We start from the raw sequence: 17,255 nt of genomic DNA, 5'->3' as shown, positions 1-17,255 counted from the left end.
CCAGCTAATGCTAAAAAAAAAAAAAAAAAACTTTCAGAGGGAAAAAAAAGGACAAAACAATGAAACTGCTTTTAGCTTTTCTTTTATGACTCCCAAAACTCGCCCACAAAATAGCCACATGTCAAAAATGATGCTTCACTTTAAAATCAACTTGAAAAGAACTTCTTTCACACGTTTCATAAATGCACATCGCAGGCCTGGTTGTGAACATCTACATGTCTTGTTCTTTGCTTCTCTTTTCCACATGCCGTCCATGCTTACACTCCCCCACAAATACTTAATCCTCCCAAATCCAGACAGGAAACGTCCTCGTCAGTGGAGCACAATGCTTTCGACAGACCCCCTCTGCTCCTTTTCTCTCTCTCTCTCTCCCTCTCTCTCTTCCCCCCTGGCTGAATGATCTATGTGCCCCCTTCAAAACGCCCATCTGGAAACATTTAGCTTGAGAAAAGTCACACGCTGCCAATAACAACATGTCTGCAGCAGGTCTAGTTTATCAGTTGTGGAGTGTACCTTAAAACCAGCTATCAGAGGAATACGGCGCCGCATTAAGGCCATTGTAGAGAGAAAAAAAGGGAGTAAATTTCTGCCAAAAAAAACCCCTAAAATTTTTAAATTAATCTCAGAAATTTTCAAGAAAAAAAAAACTTTAAAAATTTAAACTTTTCAAACTCAAATTTCCTCTTTATTTCTACAAAATTTCTGAGATTTGTTTGGTGGAAATTTACAAAATTCCCCCCCTAATACGCTGTTTGTGGAGGGGAGGAGAACATGAGATGTCAACTTTCACTTTTTAAAAAGAGCCGCATGCATTCTGTGCTTTTGAGTCATGACTCATGAAACCTTTCAGAAAATTCTGCATCATGTTCCCCTCTTGTGTTTTTTTTTTTTTTTTTAACTCTTCCTGGTTTGATGGCATTTATTAGGCCCTGGAGAATTGTTCAGGATTATACCGAGATGAATCACCTCTGTGTGAAGAGGAAAGGACATGCCTAATTATCTGGAAAACAGTAACTTTGCAGCAACAAGTAAAACAATAGACAAAAGGAAAAGGTCATAAAGAGGGAAAGTGGTGGAAGGTTTATCTGAGGACAACCGAGGAAGGAAATAATGAAGAGAAAGCCATTGTATACTTTACACCCGAACTCAGCAGGGAATCAACACTGTTAATGACTGCAAGAGTGACTGTGGTGGCATATATAAAAAAAATATAAACATTAACTAGAACATCTATGTCCAGATAGATAGCAGAGATAAAGCAGCAGATTCTAAAGTAAGAGTTTGGCATTGTTTCAAGGAATTGTGGATTTAGACTCAGAACAGCTTCTCAGAAACATGCAAAAAATGTTGAGGGGAAAAAAGTCAAAGAAAGACATAAACCAAACAATAATCATTAGAAATTGTGCCCTCTTGTGTCAGATGTCAGTACCATGAAACAACACATTCTTTTTTCCCCCCCAATCAAAACCATAAATCTAAGGATAAAATGATAGACGCACTCCATAGATAAATGCATCTCTGGTGTTTTAAATCCTACACTTTTTTTTTCTGCCAATCCCATAAATGAGTCTGGGTTTGGTAGTTACCAGAAAAACAGTTATTGACGTGTTAAATGCAAAGTTTGGTGCAGAAGAATTTCAATATTTTGCACAATTTTGACCTTAACCCGTCAGACAAATGGGATAAATTAAAGCCATTTTCTGCTAGTATCAAAACCCCCCCACAATTTTAAAATTGTGGCGTTTCCATTAAATAAGTAGTGAAATTAAAACTGCGTGAATAAGCTTGTTCAGGAGATATATTCATAATTCAGTCATGGTGTTAGCATGACTGAATTATCAGAGACGTCAGCATCTCATTCAGGCGTTTGCGCAACAAGCCCCTTATACTTGGGAGCGGCTACGTGTGCAGCGTTTTGGGGGAAATTATAGTTTGCCATTTTACAGAAAAGCTATGGATTCAACATGTTGGAATAATAACTTTTTATGACCTGTGAACAGTTACATTGTCTTAAAAACCACCCAAAACAAACCATCATCCTCCTACTACCACTTCTTTGTCATTTCTGCCACTAGTAATATTTGGTTGTTGCTCACATGACTCGTGATGTGAAAAAGTGTTTCCATTGCAGTTTTGCAAAATACATCTATTTGAAAAACTCGTAGCACAAAAGACTGTCCATCGACTTTTCATTGCATTAAGATTGGAATGTCAAAGGTGTGTACGAAGGCAAACGATCCAACACATTTACACACAAAACACCAGAAGCAATAAATCACACAAATTAATTTTTAACAGCAGATTTTAAAATAAAATTTATTAAAATAAAATAGTTGCTTATTGACATTACCTGTGAAATAAAACATGAATTTTCTTCACCTTGAATTGTTCTTTTGACCCGCTGTTCCACACAATGTTTTGTTAAAGGAAAAATAAAATTTACATTTTTAGTCCAAACATCTATTAATCCAAAAAAAAAAAAAAAAAAATCACTTTGGTTGTAGTTAATCTTATAATGCATTTTCTAAATCAAATAAACACAAATGTAAGAAAAGAATTAAAACGACAAACCACGTCAAACCCTTCCACATCAAGAAACACCTTGGTAGAATAAATTCATAAAATGATTTCCTAAAGAAAAAAGCAGCCATTTGAAGCTAAAGTAAGGGTTCCATTTGTTTTTGATCTTTTATGGCTTTTTTCTGTTTTAAATTGTTTAATTTCTGGTTTCTGAGAAGAGAAAGGAAATGAACAAAATATTTTCATAAAATGCTTTTAATTGATGGCGCTACATTACAAAACTAAAACACGGAAATGTGAGACCAAAACTCAGATGAGCATTAAAGTCACTTAAATGTCAATCAGCGTAGCTGAATCAAACTGCATCCAGTCAAGACAAAACATCGTTCTGCTCGACCACACTCCGGCTTCTAGAGTGGGAAACTTGCTTATGACGAGCAGTAAAAAAAAAAAAAAAAAAACTTAAGAAAAGAAGGAAAATAAAAAAACAAAACAAAAAAAAAACAGCCCATTCATTATAAGGCACCTCTTTCCCAACTTTAAAATACTGCAGCAGCAACAGTGCAAAACAAAACAAAAAGATCCTCATGCAACTTCATTTGCACTGAAAATCTTAAAACTATATGGAGATTCATCACATTGTAAGGAAGGAAGATGATCCTCCCGTCTTTATTGCACATTTCATTCCTAGAAGGTTCCCCTTAGTTGAGATTAAGTTTTAATTTAGAATAGCTTTAATAATAAAAGCAGTGTTCACAAACTACAGTTTGTAGATCGGTGTTAGTGTGTAAAACAAATGCTTTTCGGGATAAAACTTGTTCAAATCAAAGCGCACAGTAACTCACTTCCAATTAATTTCACCTCCAACTGATCACAAAGAAACATTTTATTTTTGTATCTGCGAATTCCAAACTTTTGGTTTCTGACTTCATACAATTCTGTGAAAAGCATAAATACAGCAAAAACAGCCTGATTTAATGTTAGCTTCTTTTTATATATATATATATATGCATTCATGACAAGTTTTTAAATCTCTTCTGAGAATGTCACTAAATCATGACACATGCAATCTTTTCTAGGATCCCTGTATTCTGTTTTATAACCCAAAGTTGGGGTCTGACCTGAACTTTTGGGACCACATACAAAAAACGGGCTTGTTATGTTTGAAAAGACTGCCCTCCAGTGGCTGACCCTCAGAGCTGGGTGAGTAGTTTACAAGCATCGAGCAAAAATCAAACCCCATGCGATAAAGTGTCACAGTTACAGGCATGTTTAGGTTTTTTATACATCTCCAGTGTCTTGGATTTAAATGGATGAAACGCAGTACTGTGTGAAGTAAAATCCTGGATCTGATTGTTACATCCAGCTGATGGTGAAGTTCTGGGTGAGTCTGAGACCAAGGCTCGCTACCGATAAGACCTGCAGGGGGAAATGAAAACGGAGAAATACAAAAAATAACTCGAAACAGGATTTCAAATCAAAAAGAGCATGCATTATTTTAAGAAACTCAGTCTGTGGAGTGCGCTTCATTGTTTTGCGAGCTTAGTTTAAATTGAGCATTTCTACTTGAAATGGTTTCTAAAGTAAATTGAGATTCTAATCAGGATCATAAATGAGAATGCTGAAGTAAACGTTGGCCACATATCCCTAAAAAACAGCCGCAGGTATCAACGTGACCTTCCCTGTAACCCCGGAGTTCACCTGGTTGTCTCTGTAGATGAATGGAAACTTCTGGGAATTCACCAGCACCGCGCTCGGCTTCTGCTTCACCCCGTAGAATGAGACCGAGTCGATGCTGAGGAACGAGCCTTCCTGGTCGCTGTGCAGCACGCTGGACGTCATCGTGTTCTAGAAAACGAGATCAGCTACAACTAAGACTCACTGCAGCTGATTCACTTCCTTTAAATCAAACCTGGACAATGTCATGCAAAATGAAACTCCTGACAAAGTGGGACCAGGTGAAGCAACGTTAGACCAGAGTGGTGGAAAAACTCTTTGAACCTGGGAGACGTTGAACGCTACGTATGTGTACCGCTCCGTCTCGTAGGTGTCGATGGTTTCGCCGTCGTCCCAGAACAGATCGCCGCTGGCCGAACCGTCGTCAGACAGAGCAGAGACCAGGTGCAGCGGCTGACCGCTACTGATCCACAGCGTCACGTTGGGCTCCTGAGCAGAAGATCCAAACAGAAACAACGGAAATATGATCAGAGGAAGGTTTCTGCAACTTTGTCACACATTTATAGGATGAACGAACTGAGCGACAGAGGACAGACAAAGACAAATGGACAGATCTTTTAGACAGTAAAACATAAATGGATAATGGTCAAACGGATGGACAGACACGCAAACAGAACAATGAATGGACAAATAAAGTCAAGTTCTTGTTTTTCTACACATGTCCAAAATCTGGAAAATGCGTCAACATCTCCAGATTGTATAGCGATGTTCTTAAAGAACAAGCTTTTTATTTCTATTTTTAGAATTCAGGTAAGCATAAAAAAGGATGGATTTAAAAACAAAAGACAAAAACTGATTCCGAACCAATGAGGAAGAGATATCTAAAAAAGTATTACTGGTATTTTAACATAATTTTTGTAGAAATTCAGTGCAAATACTGCAGGGAAAAATTGAATAACCTTTAAAAACCTGCATTTGTTGTTCCATCTGAATTTAAAATACATTAACTGGTTCCGTTCTCTTCGTACCCAACGATGGCAGGAACCACTAATCTAGCCTGTTCAGTCAAAGTGGAACACTAAATGTCAACAAATATCAGAATATTTGTACTTCCAGCCCCTAAACAGTGAGGAAAACACAATAAGTCCAACTAAAGAGCCCCACCTGTGTTGGAATAATGGAGCCCTGACGCAGATGCAGGTTGATTTTATCCATTGGTGCGCTCAGGCGAAGTTCTTCCCCTTTGCTGCTCACAGAGTTGCCCTGGAAGTAAAATGGGACGAGCGGAGGCGAGTCATTACCCTTTATGTAATCACTGTTTACTAATGTTTTTGATAAGCAGACTTACAGTGTAGAAGTCATACCACAGGCCTTCTGGGAAGTACCCATCCACATAGTCCACTCCAGGCTCCAGCACTGGAGTCACCAACAAGCTCCTCCCCCAGAGAAACTGACTGTCGATGCCGTAAGTTTTTACGTCTTTGGGAAACCTGGTGGTTGCACAGGGCCATGGGTCAATCAGAGTTCAGTACACGAGTAAAATAAATATTAAGAAAAGCGAAAAGTTGTTCTCACTCAAACATGAGCGGCCGAGCTACAGTGTGCCCTTTAACGTGAGCGTGATGAAAGAGGGTGTAGAGGAACGGGAAGAAGGAGTAACGCAGCAGCAGAGCCTGTTTCATGGCCGTACGGGCCGACGGGCTGAAAGCGGTCGGATCCTGAGGCTGAAAAAACAAAACATTCATATATTTGTCACTTTTACAAAAATATATACATAAATGAGGAAAGAAATAAGGATGGAAACAAAGAAAATAAAGGAAAAAATAAAGAAATTCAAAAAAGAAAAAAGAGAAAGAAATGGGAGGAAAACAAAGAAGGAAAGAAAAAAATAGAAGTAGAAACAGGAAAAGGAGAAAAAAGAAAATTAAAAGAAAAAGAAAGAAGCAGACAAAATGTTTTTTTCTACAGTTTCTCGTATTGTGTTATAACATAAAACTATTAGATGGATGAGTAAATGCACCCAGTAGATGCAAACTGGGCACCCAGGAGAGATTAAACTGTTGCAATGCCATCGACCAGAAGTAACTCAAATTGATCACGAACTTCTCTAGTCTACAGACTCAGATTTGAAGGCCATCTGTCATTTTAACCGACCACACGCTTTTTCCCCCCTTTCTATCTGAAATCAAAACTTTGCTTTCATTACATAATAAATATAGCATGTTAAACTAATTTATTGTTAAATTTAATCACTGAAATATCTGCAGCATTGAGTGTTTTGCTAAAATTCTGTTTAGATATCCATCATTGTACACCTGATTTACCAAAGCAAAGCCAGCTTCATTAATCCTTACATTCATGTCAAGGGAGTTGTGGTTTCGAGCGAAGGGATAAAAAGCTCCCAGCTGAGTCCAGCGGACACACAGCTCCTCCTGCGGCTCCTCGCTGAAGCCGCAGATGTCTGCTCCCACCAACGGGATGCCCAGAAGGTTAAAGGTCAACATACCTGGTGGAAATGGAGACAAATAAAAATAAGTACAAAAAGAACAAGGAGAGAGTGTGGAATTTAGTGCCATCTGGTGGTGAAATTGCATTTTCAAAACATGCTGTGTGTTAGGGCCATGGTAGATAAAAAAAAAAAAAGTAAATTTCTGAAAAAAAAAAAACTGAAATTTTCTAGAAAACTTTTGGAAATTTCTGAGTTTCAAAAGTAAAAATTTTAAGATTTCCAAAGCTCAGAAATTTCCACCATCTTTAGTAAATTTCTGATTATTTTTCAAGCAAATCTGACTTTTCAAGCTCAGAAACAATCCAAGTTTTTTTTTCTAGAACATTTCTGAAATTTATCTTAAAATTTCAGAATGTTTTGGTGGAAATTTACTCCTTTTTAAAAAAATTTTTACATCTATAATGCCCCTAATATGTCTTCATTCAAATGACCCAATGGTGCAGGTTTCAGATTTTGAAGGAAAAATTAACTTCTGTTTTAATTGTTCACCAGAAATCCTGCAGTAACACGGCTGACAGTGAAGGAGAGGAAGACGTTTGTCCTTTACTGCAACACATCACGATACTCTTGTAAATGTAAGGAAATGCAACTAACCTGCGATGGAGGTGTAAAGGTCCTTCCAATGGCTCCTGTTGTCTCCCAGCCAGTGACCTGAATACGAGCCATGACTGGGGAACGTGGAGCGAGAGATCACAAACGGTCTCTTCGCCAAAATCCTCTTCAGAGCACTGAACAAGAGACAAAAAGATGAAAAAGTGTATGCGTAACTTTCTGTTAACTTCCCTGCTCTGTATGTAAAGTCCAGACCTTGCAGTGGCTTTAGCTTCCATGAGTCCATAGAGACTGTGCAGGTTATAATGTGTTGACAGTTTCTGCTGTGCAGAGGCGCATACAGTTTTAGATCTGAGCAAACCTCCCAGCACACCTGAAACAGAAAAAGACGACAGGTTGTATGACTGCGTGTGGACAGCTCGTATGTTGGAGGACGTTTGTGTTTGTTGTCTTCTACCCGGCGTGTACGGAGGATTTTCCAAACTGTTTGACGGACAGCCAACAGTAGATCCATCCAGGAAGTTTGATGGCTCGTTCATGTCCTAAAGCAAAACAATAACGGTGTTAAAAAAAAAAAAAAAAAAAAAAATGTTTAGTCACAATAGAACCTCAGACTTTATCATATTTTATTGGGAATCTCTGGAACAGAGTAGGGCTGCAACTAATTATTTTAGTAATCAATTGTTCTGGCAATCGGATTAAAAAAAATTGACACAATCTACAGATCGTTTTTAATTTAACCACTTGCACTGATTTTACAGAATATTAGAAATCAGTTTAAAAATGCAAACAGACAAGAAAAACATTTTAATTCCTAGAATGCAGTAATGTAATATTCCTTTAATGTACACTTGATTGTTCGAGACTAAGGATGCATCTGCAGCTGAATATTTCTAACAGGTGAGAAGCTCAGCTCTTTCTGCTAGTCTTATCAGTATAGTATAAGGCCGATCTGTGGATTACCCTTTGATTAACCAATTATTAGTTGGGTAGAAAAAAAAATGCTTACAAGGAGCAAATGGCCTTTGCTAAAACATTACAAAATATGAACAAGTTCAGACAGTATAATTACAAACCTAAGGTACTGATTAATAAAATGTTTCAATTTAAAAATGGCACATTTGTTTTACTTACAATCCACAATCCATCAAATGGGACCTTTTCATGAAACCTCTGCAGGTTTTCATACCACCATTCATGTGTTGCCTCATCGGAGAAGTCCGGAAATGCTGTCAGACCAGGCCACACCTACAAGAAAGTACAGAAGAGGAAATATCTGTAGGGATAAAAAAAGAAAAAAAAAAAAAACACACAACACAAAAATCATGCCTACCAGACCACAACTAAGAAAATAACTGCTCTACAAAGAGTAGAGCATTGGAAACTGCGGCTCTGAGGAGGAGCTTCATCCTCGAAGGCGGAGCTAGGTCCACCCAGGCATTTTGCACAGCTGACTATTTGCCACGGGAGATTAAAGGATTTCTCAAACATGAAAGAATCAAAACGCTCCAGGTGTGTTTTTGGTGAGGGAACAACATTATAACATGATGTAAAGCTCAAAAAGTTGACTTTACATAATACTGTCCCTTTAAACAAACACCTCATCAACCCCGGTATTTAAAACTGATGCTGCTGTCCAAATGTAACACACTGGAAGTCTCACACACCTAAATCTAATCTGGGAGGAACAGCTATCACAGCATTAAACCACGTGTCTAAACCTCCAGCTGCAGCGACAGCTTATCTTGCAGAAACAGTGTGAGCATGTGATCGAGTCTTGTGAAAACCACGAGTGGAGACGTGTTCAGCTGATGTCGCAACGTGGCTCCTCTCTCACCTTCCCGATTAGAGTCTTCCCTTCAGCATCCTTGATAAAGACTCCTCTCTTCAGTCCCTCGTCGAAGGGCCAGTAGGAGCCCTCTGGCTGTGTGCTGCTGATTCCTGGGTCCTGCAGGTGGGAAAAGAACCCAGTTAGACGCACGCTTCCAATCGGATACATGGTGAACATGCGCTTCTACGGACCATCATCATGACGTAGGTCTGGTTGTGAGCGTGGAGGTCCCGCACCAAGTCCGGAAGCGTGTTGAAGTTCATCGGGTCAAAGGTGAAGTCTTTGGCTTGGTCCATGTAGTCGATGTCATTCCACTGGACGTCCTGGAAACAGACAGCCAAAACAAACGTGAGTCGTTATGAATAATATACGACTCTGAAGATTATGTCTGCAATGCACCATAACCAGCTGTTCTGGATCATTATGCTGGTGACCCAACAAAGGTCTTTATTCAAAATGTCCTGGTGATTCAACAGTGAATTTGGTAACTATTGGCTACTGAAGAACACAGAAAAAAAAAAATAGAGAAGTGACTATATATATATATATTATAACCACACACACACAAACCCCATTTCTGGTGCAGGTATTAAAAAAAAAAAAAAAAAAAAAAAAAAAAAAAAAAAAAAAAAAGGAGAGTTCAAGATAAACTCCTACAAATCTCCCACAGCTTTTGAAGGAGAAAAAGTCCCACAGCATTACAGATCCTCCACCATACGTTGCAGTGAGCATGACTCGAATGAATTAATAAATCATTTTTGGCCTGGACTTTAACATGTTCATTTCAATTAATCGCTCTGACCACCGTGGCTTCATCTGTAGCCTGAACAATCATAATATTCTTAGTACAATATCAATACATATCAACTGCAATGTTTCCAATATCTTGACCATCCCTGCTGTTTCTATTTGTTTTTACCATATTTTTATTTACCCTTTAGTCAGTTATTTAGCTCCAATTTCAAGAGTTGCAATTTTTTTTAGATTTTGTTGTGCTTTCTTGCACAATGACAAAGGAATTCAAATTTGTGACATGAATTTTAAACTGAAAATTGTACCTTTTTTTAATTAAAATCAATGGGCAATAAGCTGCCTCTCTCGGCCCACTGGGGATAATTAAAAAGTGAGACAGTAAATTTTGAATTTTCCAAAACAGTTTTAAGTTACTATAACTGAAATTAAGAGAAACTAGAAATTTTCTATTTTGTGTTTTATAGAAAGAGTCTTAGCTTTATGTAAAAAAAACAAAAAAAAAACAAAGGACATCTGACAGTACGAAGAAGGTTTGTGTTTGAGAATTACTTTTGGTCTTTGTTGTTACGCAACAATTCATAACATGATTTCAACAACAACAACAGCAAAAAGTAATGACTGGTATTAATGAATATTCACCTGCGGTATCCCATAATTCCTCATTCTCTTGACAACTTCCCAGGTGGCATTGCTGGTCTTGTAGCCCCACCGACAGAGGTGGTACCCTAAGGCCCAGTAGATTGGCATGGCTGGCTGTCCTGTGAGAAAAATCAGTTGGAAGGAAGAAATATCAGAAAACAAACAGATCTCAAAGTGATACATTTCACCATTTCTTTCTGATTTTGTAAGTCGTCATCGTTCCATCTTTTTCTTTCAGTGTTCAAGACGACCAGTTACAAGTCGTTTCAGTCTTCATCAAAGCACACTCACTGACCTATGACCTCCACGTACTGCTGAACGACTGAACCAGGATCCGGACCGAGGAACACATAGAAGTCCAGGATTCCTCCGATGGTACGCCAGGTCAGGGCGGGGCCCGGCTGGAGGGCCACATCTGATCAAACACACACACAAAAAAAAAAAAAGCAGCTTGAAGTTGAAAACAAAACCTTCGTTTACAAATCTGCAGCAAACCTAGCAAGAGCTGCAACTGCAGCCATCACCTCAAACTGAACTTAAATGTTATTTTTAGGCTCTTAATTATGCATCTAAATTGTTTTTGTTCCAATAGGGTGATCAACGGACAACAAATAACTCAAGACTGAATTTTAAAAGCAAGAACTGGATGCACACGTCCCTCAGATGAAAAAATCTGACCACGCGTCTCGGCTGAACTGTCAGACTTAATTCTATGGCTAGAAATCCTGGCAACTTTAAGCATAGTAGAAATTGTACAAGGTGGTTGAATTAATGAAGGAGGACGACTAGTCTTCTATGAATGCTAATGCTAGCTAGCATAGCCACCGATTAACGTTAAAACTGTCATCTTAAACCATCAAGTCGTTTCTCTGCCATTAGCACATTTAGCAGCAACCACAAGAAGTTCATTGACAGCGCTAAGACCCTCCCCCTGTCTGATTGGTTGGGAGCGGTGCATTAATATATATATGAAAAAAAAAAAAGTCAACTGTAGCACTGGAAGAAGGCAGAAGAGTTCTATTTTTTCCACAGATGTTACTGTCAAGACAGCCACAATTTTTTAAAAAAAATAAAATAATTTGTAAAAGTTACAACTATTTAGTGGTCTTAAAATGACAAACTAATTTAAAACGGTTCATTTAAATTTCCTCATATGTTGGCATTTAATAAAACATTACTAGAGATGACCCAATAGGCTTGTGTCCGTAGATATTTGAACTTGTGTGTTTAATTTTGATAATGAGTTAATTAGAAAAGACCAGTTAAAATCCATCGGTAAAAGGTCAACATGTATTATCATTAGTCATTCCTAATAATAAGATTTGTGCATCAACATGTCAACGTGGAACCGGTAGAAATTATTTTCTACCGGTAGAAATGTAATCATTGAAATAATGTGATTACTCTCTCTGAGTAATGGCTCATATTTAGAAGAGGGATAGACAAAAAAATAAAATAAAAAAAATCTGCCTGAAAACCAATTTGAACCATTTTTTTATTTTATGCCTACTTTGCAGTAATTGGAATGATCCCAAACAAATAAATGATTACATGTCAAATTTAGAGGCGATGCTCTTTAACACTGGGAAGTTGAGGTTGAATCACATAACTGAAAGGGATCACATGAAAAACAAACTTCCACTTTTCTAGGATTTCTTCATTTTGTCAGCAGGTATTAGACTGTTGCAAAACTCTGCTTTTCACCACTGTGTGTACTTCAACTGTAGATCTAAGTGTGGGTATATCTGACCCATGGCGTTGCTGTTCAGGAGGAAGAAGCCGTGTGCATCCCCACCGTCCTCCATCGCCAGATAAAACGGATGAACCCCGTAGAGGTTCGTCTGTTCCTACAAACCAGGAAAAAAACAAACAAAAAAAAAACAAACCAACTTCAGCCTTGTCATTTAGATAAGAGCCGAACTCGTACAGACACCATTAGAATAATAAAACGAAGGCTGTAAATCATTATTTGTGCTACCTTGATCAAAGGCTAGGCTGCCGTAGCGATGAGAAACAAACAAAGCAACGATTAGCGTGTTTACCGTGGGAGGAACATCTCTGGCCCACATGGTGAGTGTGTTCCACTGGACGTCGTGCAGAAAGGTGGAGCGGTGTTCACCCAGGCCGTAAATGAACCGACTGGGCAGGACGGTGGAGAACTGGAGGAACTGATCAGCGTAGAAGAGCGGCGCCACTGTGGTGTTCAGGCTGATGGAGGAGGAAAAAAAAACAATAGAAACATTCATTACTCGGTGGAGGTTGATTTTATGAAAGCATAGAACAGAGATTTTGTAGAAGGGGTTGCAACTAAATTATTTTAGTAATAGATCAGTTATTCTGATTATCAATCCACTTTTTAAATGGCACGTTCTACAGATTCTTCATTTAAACTTTAATATTAATAAAAAATGTAATAAGAAAACACGTTTTTGCCTAAAATGCAATGATGTAGCATTCCTTCAGGAAATCTGAACTAGGTAAAGCTAAAACTAACACATATCTGTTTGTATTTTAAATACTAAATGTGTACATTTTTTGTACAGTTTTGCCTCAATTACTGTTCTGAATATGTTGGGGGGCAGTTCAGCAAATTGCCCGTTTTAGTCTTTATACTCCAGTTAATGATTAATCGCCAACTAAATTAGTTTATCATTAATTCAATTTTTTTTCATCTTTTCAGCCCTACTTGAAACGATGTCAAGCAGAATATGAACATGAGATGTGACAACACTTCAACAGGAAGCAGTGAAACATATCAAAACTTTAATATTAAAAAAAGTGTTTAAGCTGTTTTTATTGTTGAATGTCTGCATAATGTCATTTAAAATATCCTAAACATTTATTGTTGCAATATCCATGAAGTCAGGGGCTAGACCAACACTCTTAATGGAAGCAAACCAAGAGTGCATCCTGGATTTAAATCTTCCAAAAACAAAACCTCTTCCGTTTAGTTCACTTAATGTCTTCTCATCTTGTTCACGTTCACAGCACAAGATAATGGAGGGAATTCATGATAACTGAGCAAAACAAAAGGTGCTGATAAATAAAAATGTAAGGAAAAGAAAAATAAACTGAAACATTTTAAGGTCAGACTCACAGCACAGTTCCTGTAGACTTCCTCTTCACCACGAGGCCAAAAGGCTGCTTTGAAAGCTCTACAACATACTCGGGGTTTTCTGCTTTCTTGGTGGCAGTGGGGACAGAGAGTGGGACCTCAAAGCGTGAGCTGGAGGGGTCTGTTATCTGCAATTCAGTAAAAAGTAAAAAAGTTCACACAAGTTTGTAGAAAAATATTGATTCTTCATTATTGCAGAGTGAGCATCTGAATAGAGCAGATGGTGGCTGTGGGGACAGAGTCAGTTTGGATTTTTTATTTTTTTTACATTGAGGTTCTGTTACATTGATATTGGTTGTAATTCTTTTACTTCATCTGATTCATCTAATGTAGCCATTTAATGCAACTGAAAAACGTTTGCATCACTTTGAGCGGATATTAACAGGCTGTAGCTAGCTGTTTAGCTTGCTAGCCGTTTAGCTTGCTAGCTTCCACCACTCAAACTCCCTTTTCCAACAAGCTCAGTCAAATGACATCTTTCTTCTACAAGGGAACCATCATCGGTAAAAATAAATAAATTTGTGGCGCCTCCGTTAGCAGTCTTTGTGTTGTGACACTCATGGCACAACATTAATTCAGGTCAGCTGCTATTAGCCGGAGATCAAATCACATGTTACAGTATCATGGCATGCGTATCAAAAGTGACGCTGGGGTGTCATCTACTTTAAGCTGATTATCTTCCCACACAAGGAACAGACACAGTAGCATCACAAGGCATTGTTCAAACTTTGAATGGTCTTTGCAACCTCTTTTAGATAAATGGTGAGCAAGTATCAGTCTGTGCGATATCTAAAGTTTGCGCTGCCAAATGCAGTTCAGAACAAAGTCTACATTGATTTAGAAAGTCAAACAGATATTGTTTTGTAATACAAAAAGAGGCAAACTTAATGACCTCGTCCTTTAACATTTTCTTTCTCTTCAAACTATGCCTTCATAAAACCAACCATGACCCAAAAACTTCTCAGGATCTTCTCCAGAACAAAGATCTCTAGATCTAATGCAACATGTTCCACTACCCAGGAATCACCAGAGGAGGATTGGAAGACAAACTGCTCCTGTACTCACCCTGACACGCAGGCGTGTGTCCGTTTCGTGTCTTATCTCCATCTCTAGAGTGAGGATGTCTCCAGGGTAGTAAGTCTTCACATCTTTTACCAGGGTACCTTTGAGTCCCATCGACGTGTCTTTCGATGACACCAAGGAGTATGAGGGGAAGTCAGGAGGATAGAAACACCACGGGATACCGTTTTTCCTAGATCTGCCTCTAGTTGAACCAGAAGCAGGAATGAAGCAGCAACTCCTGGCCTCACACAGCTCCTGGGTCACAACCACTGCTTTCTCGGGGTAGCAATCGAACCTCCACGACTCTGGGATAGCACTGCAAGCTTTGGAACGTGCAGCGGTCACCGTGTCATTTATGTCCGCTTGTAACACGGGGCCTAGAGCCTGCCCTGGCGCTGGTGGCGGCGGCCTGTGCGCCTGGACGGACGTAGTGCGCAGCCAGTATATGGTGTGCAGCAGCCAGCCCCCGAACAGGACCAGCAGCAGGCTGCCGAGAATCAGCACAACTTTGGTGATTGAGCATGACAGCCTTCTGGGGAGCAGAGAGGTGCTGTCTGGCTGCGGCACCTGACAAGAGTTAGAGAAAATAATAAATTAATGCCCTGGGTTGTTGTGATTTATCAGTTTTGTTTTTTCCCTTTCCTCAGATTTAGAGGCAGACTTCAAGCGTTGTGACTTCTGTTCTCTCCTCTACTCCCATCTCCTTTACTTCTGAACCTATTCCCTACCTTTCTCCCTTTCTTTTTCATCTCTTTGTCCGTTACATTTGAAATAAACCCAAATAAATTTCTAGTTAAGTTTTAAATATCTATAGCAAGTGGAGCATCTTGGTAAAAGCTGTAAAGCTCCTCTTGTGACAATAAATCTGTTGGGCCTCACCTTAACACTCGGACAACAGTTCTGAATTGCCAAACAGGATAAGTTCAAAAATAAAAAAAATAAATTACTACACCAAGCTGTTATTTAAAATAATGATTGTTTGTACAATATCCCAGGTAAGATATCCTCCTTAAAAATCCATATTTGCAAACAGAAATTGTCTACGTGTAAACACAACAAAGAAAGAGACCAACTTCTGTTTTCGGAGTTTCCATTTAATAACAGGGAGTCCAGTCAAATAATCACAATAATGCAAGTAAAAAATGAACTCACGGCCACATCTTCTTGAGCTGGACGATGATGCTCTTCTGATAAAAGTGCACCAGAAAACTGAACGTTTTCTGGATTCAGCCTCTTATACGACACCATTGTAATAATGTTAGTCTGTCACACAGAGTTGGACAAAAACAAATACCGTTTAGGATGGTCACATGATCAGACAGCCAATACAACCAACAAAAATGAAGCATTGTCGAAAACCTAATGCTTTAAAACTACTTATTCAAACACATTTATTTACAACTGTACCTTTCTTGTGATTAATAAATTGCATACTTTGTTAAAAGCGAATGTAATATGTGAAGCAAAAAGACAAGTGTAAAATTGCTTTCATGTACTGCGTATACTTTCTCGTGTCTAGTAGCTGTTGTTATGGAGGTTAAACAACAGCAAAGAGAAATGTCGCTACTGATACTAATAGCCAGGTATGTTCAAGCATTACCGCTATAAACGCAGCAAATAGATACCGAAGACAAAAGTGTGCTAATATGTAGGATTCGGTGTATTTTAATGTTGGCTAACTTCAGCAGCAGAATCATTTTAGCTAATATTGTAGCTTTAGCTGGAAGAAGCGTCGTATTAGGTTCTTACCTGAACTTTGAACTTCTCAGGCACAAAATACAGCAGCCAAAGCAGCCTCTGCTTTAAACAAATGTCAGCATTACAAAGTGTTGGCCTGCACTCACAGACTCGTCCCCTGTCTGCATGTTGCACGTCTGTTTATCTGGAAGCTGCATTCAATGTCCCTCGGAATATTTTTAACTTCCGGTTTAGGGTTGATAAATTAAAAAAGAGAATATCATATGTTTAGCTCTACATTGTTATTTCCGTTTACATAGTGACGAATAGTTCATAATTTTAAAGGGAATTTTGTCTGTATAAAAATGTTTTAAGCAGCTCATGGTGGCGTTTTTAGACGGCGGTGCGTTCAGATGCAACTTGTACACCACATAATCTTCATTCAAATTCCACCAAATAATTAAGTATTGTTTAATGCACAGGTGTCAAACTCCAGTCCTGGAGGGCCACTGCCCTGCAACTTTTAGATGTGCCTCTGCTGCACCACACCTGAATAGAATAATTAGGTCATTAGCAAGGCGCTGGAGAACTGATCTACACAAGGAGGAGGTAATTAAGACATTTCATTCCAGCGTTTTTGTACCTGTGGCACATCTAAACACTGTAGGACAGCAGCACTTGAGGACTGGAGTTTGACACCTCTGGTAATGTATTTGTGTTCAAATATCCTAGAAATAATGATTTACTATTACTATTATTGCTACTATCTAATGTATTTGTCAATGAGCAGCTTTTTAATAAGTCAATAAAGTTAAACAAAAACAAAAAATAAGTAGTTTTGAGATTACAAAGAAAACCCAGAATACAAAATAGTAAATGACGTATTCTCACCCTGCAAACCTGCCTAAAAATGTTACATT

At 38.5% G+C, this 17,255-nt stretch overlaps 1 protein-coding gene across 1 annotated transcript; it reads right to left on the bottom strand.

The window, feature by feature from the left end:
* Window positions 1-2,288: 2,288 nt before the first annotated feature.
* Window positions 2,289-16,553, bottom strand: gaa2 (alpha glucosidase 2). Its single transcript, XM_088009063.1, has 21 exons — window positions 16,408-16,553; window positions 15,811-15,921; window positions 14,662-15,225; window positions 13,579-13,724; window positions 12,524-12,689; window positions 12,232-12,328; window positions 10,777-10,896; window positions 10,482-10,600; window positions 9,281-9,412; window positions 9,096-9,206; window positions 8,393-8,506; window positions 7,716-7,800; window positions 7,514-7,631; window positions 7,301-7,434; window positions 6,552-6,703; window positions 5,773-5,921; window positions 5,546-5,687; window positions 5,362-5,460; window positions 4,522-4,686; window positions 4,222-4,368; window positions 2,289-3,939 (listed from the first exon to the last, which is right to left on the bottom strand). Exons 2-21 carry the CDS (start codon window positions 15,904-15,906, stop codon window positions 3,877-3,879), a joined length of 2,919 nt encoding a protein of 972 aa, XP_087865189.1. The 5' UTR covers window positions 15,907-15,921; window positions 16,408-16,553; the 3' UTR covers window positions 2,289-3,876.
* Window positions 16,554-17,255: the final 702 nt, after the last annotated feature.

The sequence above is a fragment of the Poecilia mexicana genome, unplaced genomic scaffold, assembly GCF_051168715.1.
Source record: "Poecilia mexicana isolate PSO_F unplaced genomic scaffold, ASM5116871v1 scaffold_2, whole genome shotgun sequence".
Classification (NCBI taxonomy): Eukaryota; Metazoa; Chordata; class Actinopteri; order Cyprinodontiformes; family Poeciliidae; genus Poecilia; species Poecilia mexicana.
Note: the sequence above shows the minus strand (reverse complement) of the source record. Positions and strands in the feature narration are given on the sequence as shown.

Coding starts and splice junctions, on each gene's coding strand:
- gaa2 (XM_088009063.1), bottom strand. CDS start 15,906: ATGGTGTCGTATAAGAGGCTGAATCCAGAAAACGTTCAGTTTTCTGGT. Junction 13,725..14,661: donor ACACACGCCTGCGTGTCAGG/GTGAGTACAGGA, acceptor ACTGAATTGCAG/ATAACAGACCCCTCCAGCTC. Junction 12,690..13,578: donor AAGTCTACAGGAACTGTGCT/GTGAGTCTGACC, acceptor CTCCTCCATCAG/CCTGAACACCACAGTGGCGC.